The sequence below is a fragment of the Mixophyes fleayi genome, chromosome 5, assembly GCF_038048845.1.
Source record: "Mixophyes fleayi isolate aMixFle1 chromosome 5, aMixFle1.hap1, whole genome shotgun sequence".
Taxonomy (NCBI): Eukaryota; Metazoa; Chordata; class Amphibia; order Anura; family Limnodynastidae; genus Mixophyes; species Mixophyes fleayi.
In genome coordinates, this window is record NC_134406.1 from 112,350,330 (window position 1) to 112,360,583 (window position 10,254).

Here is a 10,254-nt window from a genome sequence, read left to right on the forward strand (position 1 = left end):
GCCGTATCTTGCGTGAAATTGTTCTGCGCATACTCAGAAACAGAACTTACATCAGTAAATGCAATTGCATGTCTAAACACAAATGACACTTCTGACTGTCTGTGATTTTAAGGACAGAATGGGGGATGGAAGGGGTAAGCGCAGGTAGGCAATGTACAGTAAGGGTGTGTCGAGGTTGAACGCAAGCGCATTCGCCCAATTCAAGCTCTGGGCATCTCTGAGGTACATGTTTTTTAGCCATATCACTTGCACTAGCTACAGTGCAGATGTAAGTGCAAGTGATAGTGATGACTGACACATATTCATGCCAGAACATGTGTTTTCAAGTAAGAAAAATTATAAAAAATGCATTTTCTGTACAGTACATATTAAGAACATCCTGATTTATTTATTTAATGTATAAAATAAATAAATAAAATTATAAGATATTTGTATTAATGATTATAGTATTAAGAGTTGTAAAATTAAATGAATAGATTTTTCTTATTGCATGTGTTCTGATTAGAGATATTCGGGCTCGGTTCTCCGAGAACCTAGCCCACCTGAACTTCGCTGATCCGAGTGCCAAGCCAAGTCGGCTTGGTACTTTCGTGCACCCTCAGAAATGAAAATGAGGCAAAATGTAAATGTTGCGTCATCGGATATTGCAAGTTTTGGATTCTATAAGTACCGCCCTCCACGGAGGTCCAGTGCCATTTCACAGAGAGACACAGAAGGGCTAGCAGGGTTGTTGGCAGTCTTCAGTGTAGTTGGGCAGCGTCATTAATGAAAGAGAAAGAGGTGGGATGGCAGTGCTCTTGGCAGTCTCCAGTGACATTGTACTGTCACATTGCTCACACAGAAACAGAGGAGGTGGCAGTTATCAGTGCTGAAAGACAAATTATAGGGCTGGCAGTGTTCTTCAAAGGCTCCAGTGACGATGTACTGTGCCATAGTTCACCCAGGAACAGGAGAGGTGGCAGTTTTCAGTGCTAAAAGACACATTATAGGTCTGGCAGTGTAATTAAAAGTCTCCAGTGACATTCTACTGTGCCATAGCTCACCCAGAAACAGGAGGTGGCAATGTTCAGTGCTGAAAGCAAATTTGTAATAATATGGCTGGCAGTGTTTTTAAAAGTCTCCAGTGACATTCTACTGTACCATAGCTCACGCAGAAACAGGAGAGGTGGCAGTGTTCAGTGATGAAAGCAAAATTGTAATAATAGGGCTGGTAGTGTAATTAATATGTTCAAGTGCATAGTGGGTTTTAAGTCAGGGAAACAAAATTGTAAAAAAAACCTTGTACCTCTAAAAGAAAAAACACCTCTTTAATAAAGGTGAAAGTTTACTGTCGAAAAACATAAAATTGCCAACATGCCATTCTACTCGAAATATTAACAAGCATATCAGCATCAGCTAGCTCTCTTCTCTCAGCTATATCCCAGCACCTGCAATCTATACTATCATCCTCACCCTCACCAGTGTGTACATAATCTTCACACAATACTAATTCATGCCCGCTGGAATCCACCATTGCAGAAGTCTCTGTACTTTGATGTAATTGCCAGTAATGGCCTTCCCCGTGTAATTTGTAGTTAATTTTACGACAGAGCTGTCTTGAGATCTGGGTCAGCTGGAAAGAAAGGGAAGACATAGCTCTTAACCAAGGATCATGCACAGTTGCCAAAATAGTGATCTGATTTCAAGATGTTGATAACTCTTGGACCCTGGCGAAGCCAATAAAGTACTTGATTTACAAGTCCTACATAGTTAGCAGAATTGCTTAGTTTCATCTACTCCTTCAATTTCTCTAGCTGCTTTTCCAAAAGTCTAATTAGGGGAATCACTTGATTCAAGCTACCAGTGTCTGAACTCACTTCACAGATGACTACTTAGAGTGGTTTCAGCACCTTGCACAACGCGGAAAGTACTCTCCACTGTGCTGGACTAAAGTACATTCCCCCTCAAATTCGATTCTTCATGCAGCAGTTTCAATATCCTACATGCTATTGCAGAATACTGAAAATGACCCGAATTATTTCTGGACACAGACAGCATCTCCTGCATGTCACTGTATTTTTTAAAAAGCTCAGTACCACCAAGTTGATTGTGTGAGCAAAACAGGGAATGTGATGGAATTCTCCCTGCTGTAATGTTGTCACATATTGGTGGCATTATCACAAATGACATATCGTCAGGAGAGTCCAAGCAGGATAAGCCATGTTGCAATGGCATCCCATAGTCTTTCAAACAGGTTGTCATCGTTATGCCATTTAGTTTAGTAAGTGATACACAAATGTAGGATACCACTTTGTATTTGCAACAGGATGAGGGGGATATTTGTATAGCTGACAACGGCACTAATGAGGATGTTGATGAGGATGATGTTGTTTGTGTAAGTCCTGCACCGCTGGAAGCAGTTCTTGCTAGTGTTAAGAAGAAGGCCATTGTCATGCCTGGGGATAAGACCAAAAAATTCACCTCTTATGTGTGGAATTATTTTTACCCAATCCTGAGAACAGTTGTCTAGCCATTTGTAGCCTTTGTAAAGCCACACCGACAACCCCTTCCTCATCGATAGCATCAGTAGTGATCGGAGTTAGTCTTGCATCCAAGTTGCTAAGGTTAGATAACTTTTCCCCTATCCAGGATTTCTCTGAAGAATTATTGAGTGTTAGTCCCGCTGCTGCTGCTGGTGGCTCTTCATCCCAGAAGTAGACCAAGAAGAAGACTACTAGTAGTTTACAACAATTGACTTGAATATACTTGGTGGTACAGAGCTTTTTTAAAAATGACAGGGACGTGCAGTAGATGCTGTCTGTGGCCCGAAAAATTTTGGGACATTTTCGGCATTCTGCAACAGCATGTAGGAAATTGCAGCAGCTGCAAGAACAATTTATTTTGCCCTACGGCCAACTGAATCAAGAGGTGGTAACAAGGTGGAATTCCGCACTTTATGTGCTTGTGAGAATGGAGGACCAGCGAAAAGCCCTCCACGCTTACTCCACAAGCCATCACATTGGGAAAGGAGGCCAAATGTATTTTAGTCCAGCGAAATGGACTAAAATACAAAAAGCAATACTTTCTGTGTGGTGCAAGGTGCTGAAACGATTCAAAGTAGTCACCTGTGAACTAAGTTCAGACACTGGTAGCTTAAGCAAAGTGATTCCCTTAATTAGACTTTTGGAAAAGCACCTTGAAAAATTGAAGGAGGATATGAAACAAAGAAATTACACTAAGTATGTCACACTTGTAGATGAATTACTCTAATCGCTTTGCCAGGATCGAAGAGTTATCAACTTCTGGAATTCGTATCACTACATTTTGGCAACTATGCTTGATCCTAGGTTTAAGAGCTATGTCTTCTCTGTATTTCCTACTGTCCCAGATCACAAGAGATGCAATGAGCTCCTGGTGAGCAAGATGACAGCTGTGGTTCCTGACACGACGTCGTCCCCTACTTCAGTTTCTCAGGCTAAGAGAACAAATGATGATGCAGATGATTCAGCAGAACATTTTGACATTTGGTTTGATCTAAAAGAATTGCCCAAAAATCGTGACAGCTCTGTCGCAAAATGAACTACAAATTCCACGAGGAAGGCCTTTACTGGCATTTAGATCAAAGTACAGAGACTTCTGTAAAGGTGGATTCCAGCCGGGATTAATTAGTATTGAGTGATGATGATGTACACACTGATGAGGGTGAGGCTGATGGCAATGTAGATTGCAAGTGCTGGGATCTAGCAGAGAGAAGGAAGCTAGCTGATGCTGGAATGCTTATTAATAAATGGGTAAAATTACATGTTTTTCTACAGCAAAGTTTCACCTTTATTAAATGTTTTTTTCTTAAAAAGGTAAAAGCTTTTTTTTTTACATTTTTTTGGGCATTTATGTTACAGAGACGTTTGTAATGGTGGTTTCCTGTGGGGTTGAATTAATATTGTGTTAGAATTAAGTTTGTTTTCAATCATCCTTTCAATTGTTTCTCTCTTGTATGTGTGACCACATACTTTCTTTTTCACTGGGTTCACCATCTCCAACCCGCCGGGGCACACCGGATTGGTCTTCATCTGATAAATACACGCATCCTGGGGGGTCAGCGCTTGTCGCCATGTATTAGCTGTAGAATTACCACAGTTATCCAAGTAACGGGTGGAGCGATCAAAGGAACCAAACTGATTTAATGAGCCATTCACTGTACCGGCCGTGTGCTCTGGGTGATGGCGATCTCCTCGTCTTCATCTTTCAAATCTTCGTCTGCAGGGGCCGACAACACACCTATTTCTTTTCTCAGGTGTCTTAGCAATTCTTTAAACCGGACATATTTATCATCCTGCCTCTGTTGGGCTTAAGGCAGCTAAGCTACTGGTAGCTTGTTTTGTGCGGGACTGAACAAACCAAGCACTTCAGCCATAAAAGTGGCACTCCTTGTCACTGGAGTGCTTGGTTTGTTAGACCGTACATGTCCTTTTCAATATCTTACATAAGGGTGGATGGGAGGACCTAAGGACAATTCCATCTTGCTCCACTTTTCTTTTTTTTCTGCCACTGCTGTGTGGCAATGTTTCCTAGATGTCCTGTGAACTGCCAGGTGTTCGTGCTTGCTGCAGTCTTTGTCCAAAAGTGTATGAAAATAATATTGTGTCTGTGAGGTGGTCAAAATTGTCTGGAAATGACTGGAAGTTAGTGTTATTGAGGTTAATAATAATGTAGGAACAAAAAAAGAGCAAAATTATGTGAATTTAGCATATTTTAGCAATTTTTCAAACAAACACAGATCCAAAACCAAAACCAAAACACGCAAGGGCGGTTTTGCCAAAACCAAAAACATGAGGTTAATCCAGATCCAAAACCAAAACCAAAACACAAGGGTCAGTGAGCATCTTTAGTTCTGATGGGACTTGGGACCTGCAGTTTGTTTAGTCTTTCTGCAAACGGCAAATGACATATAGCCAGACCGTACCCATATTCAAATGGAGATGTTTCTTGAGATCATCTTGTAGTTGAATACAGGCGAACATGCATGCAAGTTACATCCGATTTCTTAAAATGCATGATGCGTTCACATTGTGTTCAAAGATGAATCAGGCCCATTGTGAATAAATGGCTTTCACAGGTGAAAATTGTGCTAAAATTTTTTTTTTTTTCTGACAAAAAAAAGGTTTAGAAAAAGAATAAGATGTACACTGTACTAAATATATGTTTGGCAGGATAACACTTAAAAAACATTTTTAATGGTAACTTTTTGAACAGCTATCTCTAGATAACTCATTGTAGATTTACTTCTATAAAACATATTTTTAATTATGAAAACTATTTTTTAAGTACTCTATGTAAGTCACCCTAGCATTAATTGTATATAAAACACTTTTGCACAATTTTAATAACATATGTTGTAATTTTTCATTGCATAACCAAACAAGCATTTAACCAGTCTGATAATGAAAAAGATAATTAATTATTTTAATAACCCTCACCCTTGCCATAGTGGTGCTTGAAAGATTGTGAACCCTTTAGAATTTTTTGAATTTCTGCATAAATGTGGCCTTAAGTGTTTGGATCGTCATCTAAATTATACAAATAAATACAGAGAACCCATTACATCAAATAACACACAAAAATATATACTTTCTGTATATTTATTAATTCAAATCACATACTAAATAATATATTACATTTCTTTGTCAGAAAAAGTATGTGAACCTATGGTCTTCAGTTCATGTAAGCTTTTAGTAACTGGTGTGACCCCTTTGAGCAGCAATGGCTTCAATCCCAATTTTATGTTAATTGTTGATCAGTCCTGCACATCGCCTTGGATGAATTTTGGCCCATCCTCCTTACAGAACTGTTGGTGGGCTTTCTTGTATGAACGTCGCACTTCAGGTCCTGCCATTCCAAAACATGACCATTTTATTGTTAGGGTGCATGTGTTGCTGTTGAGCAACATTTTGTATGCCTGTATGTTAAGACTTTTTTGCACTTTTTGTTAATATGTCTTATTTCTGGCACAATTTAAAATGACATTTAATTGTGGTTTATTTTACACTTCAGAATACTATATGTACCTTAAGCATCCAACGGGTCACTGCTTGAAAAGTCTAATATTTTCTATCATTTTGATTTTGTTCCACTTATTCATAAGATAATCAGAAGCTAGTGAGTTTCTTTCAGATCTAAGATTTAGTTGCATGAGAACATGAATTACTAGTCTGTGGTATTAATAAAATATATCATTTAATTCCCAATATAAATGTAATTGGGTTTGGGATGATGTGTCATGATAATGACCTTTAGAGGATGCCACTGCCTGATATTGACGCATCTTAATCTGGGAGGCGCGGAGTCTTACGTACTCCCGGTATTCAGGGACCCCTGCAAGGAGGTATAGGCTTGGTTGCGTGAGGTGCGCAGTTTAGGTTCTCCCAGTTAGTAATCAGGGCAGCGGGAGAGACAGGACATTGGTGCAGTACAAAAGGGGTGATTCAAAGCAAATGTCAGAGGCAAGCCAAGGGTCAAATACCGGGTATCAACAGAGCCAAATCGCAGGGCAGAGAGTAGTCAGGAACAAAGCCAAGGAGTCAGGAACCGAAGAACAATATACAGGAGGAAGCAGGGAACAGAACGCTGGAGCTGGTGAAACCAATACTCTGCACCAGACTTATGGAGGGAGGATCCAGAAATACCTACTAGTGGCCCCTGAGTGGTGGCAGTGGATTTTGGCGGTCAGATGCACCTGACCGCCGATAAACAGGGGGAAGAAGCGTCCTGTTGCCTAGGCGCAGTGAAAGACCCGCAAGTCTATCCCATTGCTAGGCAACAGAACGTGAGCCGGGCAGAGAGACAGGCGTCCGTCCCCGACACGTAGGAGCAGTGCGGGGATGGCGCCTAACAGAATGGAGGTGTTGAGCAGAGAGCATTACCTCACCGTTGTCCAGAATCTGTCAACCACAGGCAAATGTGATCAAATCCCTTATTCCTTTAACTCCAAAAACAGGACAAACCTAGTATCACAAAAGTGGTACTAGGTTTGTACTTTCAAGTGACAGTTTTAGATTTACTGACATTTTCAATCTAATCTTTGATGTTAACGCCACAAATTATACAAAGTGCATAAAGGAATAGTGGAGTTATGCACCTGTATATGTGTACTAAAACAAGTAGACACACAGAACTTAAGCTCTTTGCATAGCCATTTTTCCAATTTGTAAATGGCACTTGTTATGTTTATGTTATGCTGTCCTTTTAAATAACAATGCAAAAACAACTTGAACGTTATTTACTTAGATTTTAATTGTCTTTTTTTGTTTGTTCTAGAACGACATGGCCTAAAAGAACTAAAGAAGGTGAATGACTTACGGAACAAAATCATCTGTTGTTTAAAAGAACATTTAGCCTTAGATGGCCAAAACAAAGGACACAAACTAGATACTGCAACAATATTAGGCCTTCTTACAGATCTACGTGCTCTTTGTACATTGGGACTGCAACGTATATTTTACCTGAAGCTCGAAGACTTGGTGCCACCACCTCCTGTGATTGACAAACTCTTTCTAGACACATTACCCTACTGAAGCTAATGAACCACAACCTGTCAAATAAAATAATGTTCTTGTGAAAAACATCGCCACCAAGAAGAGAAAAAGAGAACCTGTTGTCTTAAAATGCAATTGTGTGCTAAAACCATTGGTTTAAGTATTTCTGTTTAAATTATTTCATCTCATAAGGTTTGTAATAAATGTTTTTGTCCATGTTGAAAAAAAAAGTCCTGCATTTTGAGGAATAGACATATGGGCTCATCTAGAAGCGGACGCATATATACGCTCAGAACTTATGTAGGAAAAGTCGCACTTCAAAAAAACATATCTGTGCAAATATTGAGCCAGACACATCTCAAAATGTATCCAGCTGAAACACAGTTGCATCTGCAGCAAGTGTGTGTCAGGCAGGGCCGTAACTAGGGCTGTGCGATAGGGGCGACCGCCCAGGGAGCAAGGTTGAAGGGGGGAGCAGTTTACGAATATTTTAGGTTCGTTTGGTTAAAATTGAGGGCTAGGGGGGGGCGCCATTTTTGTTTCTCGCCCCAGGCGCTACCATTTTAAGTTACGGCTCTGATGTCAGGCATTACAAGTTTATATACTTATGATACTCACGATAGAGAGGTGGCTTGATAGTGTCAGTTGTAAAGGCTATAGTTATTACCTTTTTTTGCACACAATATAATAATATAATAAAGTGTCAAGAGAGAATATTGTCTTGACAGGGTTATTAATAAATGTGAAAGTTGCATTTTCAATATAATGTAATTAAATGAAACAAAAATGCAAATGTACATTAAATTACGTTAAATGAAATACAAACATCTCTTACTTTCCCCTTTTGAAATCCAATGGGAATCTTCTTTCCTGCAGTAGTCCAAATGGAGATGTCAATTAAGTAGACAGCTGCGACTTCATATAATTTATCCGCTATTGATTTAAGTACTAACTACTGGAGGGGTCAACAAGTAGCCAACCAGAGAAGTCTAGATAGTGCAACTCTAAATGAGCCTCACAAAAAATATTAATGATTTAAATTAAATGTAGTTCAAAAGAAAACCATGTTGCAGAAGTTGTGTGTATTAATGAAACACACATTACACAGGACTCAATCAAATAATAACATTTGACTACACTGCCTTACAGTATACTTTATTTTCTCAAAACCATCTAAATAAAAAACTAAATAAAAATATGATATTGTATCACTATTGAACTGTAAATTGCTACAGATATAGAGAGCACCATTTAAATAACCTGTGAGTGTATTTGATTTTTTTTTATGTTTCCACTGTTATAAGAGAAATGCATATTTTTAATCATGTTTATACACGTGAAACAACAATCTGATAATAATCATAGTTTTATAACTGCTAACTCATAAAAGTAGTGATAAAGAGTTTTAAAAAAAAAGGTTCATGAAGATAAGATAAGATTCAAAGTACTACGTACCTTCGGTTTAGCATTATTCTGAAGCAATGGGTCCACTAATGTAATCTTTCTCTTACAACCGCGTGCCTGATTCAAAGAGACAGCAGTATTGTTGATGTTACTTCTCCAGTGAAGTTCCTATTCATGCTAATGGGATGTTCAGTGAAGAGTAGCACAGACAACACTACAATTAGTTTAAAAATTGTTTGCCGTAGAAGAAGAGAGGATCTCAGAGCTGGGCCATTGGGGCATTTGTGAGTACCCCTGGACCTAAGGTAATAAATTAGCATTTTCTCTTATCATAGTGAATTCCACCCAAAACTGTTTTGAATAAGGTTAGCTTTTAAATTTGACTAGATTTACCGGTTTAATTCTGGGATCTGGAGTATTGCAGCACATGACATCTGCAGTGATATCTAATGAGTCTCCGTATGCTTGAATACATAATAATACAAATAGCTGATATGCACAATACATATTAGAGATAAAAATTGCAAATATCACAAGTAAAACACTTACATATTTGCTAACCATGTAATAAATACATTGGTTGTTTATTATTATTAATAATAATAATAATAATAATAATAATGGCATTTTGAAACCAGATTAATTATAGTAAGTTGTAGAGCACGTCTTTTTGGTACTTTATCATATCTGTCATGTTTTGCTAGTCATTTGATACTTGGGAATTTAGAAGAAATTGTTTTTCTATGTGCACTAAATGTTTGTTGGTTCATTTTGCAAAGGAACTTTGATTGTCAATCCAATGTTTGTGTTTTATGTTAAATTTGTAATGTTTTTCTTTTTGATATTTTTTTAATACAACTCTGCTTCTTTGATAATTAAATTATATGCAATTTGCAAATGTCATGTGTAGTGTGTAATGAATGCAAAACGAATGTTTTGCAAACATGATTAAAATTTGATAAATAGTAATTAAAGTATTTTTATAGCTTTGATGGATTTTTCTTTGTATGTGTTTTGTTTTTTTAAACATTTCTTGCAGTTCTAAAATGTGAAGTTAATCATAATACTAAAAAAATGCTGATCACCAAGACATGGTAGGTTGTGGGCACATTCCTTTCCATGGACACACTCCTTCCCCAAGCCACACTTCCAAATTCATTACACCATTAACACACCATGCATATACTCGCTTATCTATTATATAAAATTGCACACATTCTACGTTAGCACAAAACTTTTACAATGACTTACCAGGTATGCTTTCAATTCTCTATTCCTCTTCCAACATCATATTTTTCCCCTGAGCTTACTGTTTCCTTTGTCTAAGTGCTCACTCCAC

At 38.2% G+C, this 10,254-nt stretch overlaps 1 protein-coding gene across 1 annotated transcript in view; it reads left to right on the top strand.

Moving 5' to 3' along the window:
- Positions 1-9,812, top strand: part of NR4A3 (nuclear receptor subfamily 4 group A member 3) — a 75,190-nt gene extending 65,378 nt beyond the window's left edge. Inside the window, exon 8 of the mRNA XM_075212702.1 lies at positions 7,294-9,812. Coding sequence (XP_075068803.1) covers positions 7,294-7,550 — 257 coding nt within the window. The 3' untranslated portion in view covers positions 7,551-9,812. The remainder of the gene's footprint in view (positions 1-7,293) is intronic.
- The last annotated feature ends 442 nt before the right edge of the window (positions 9,813-10,254 follow it).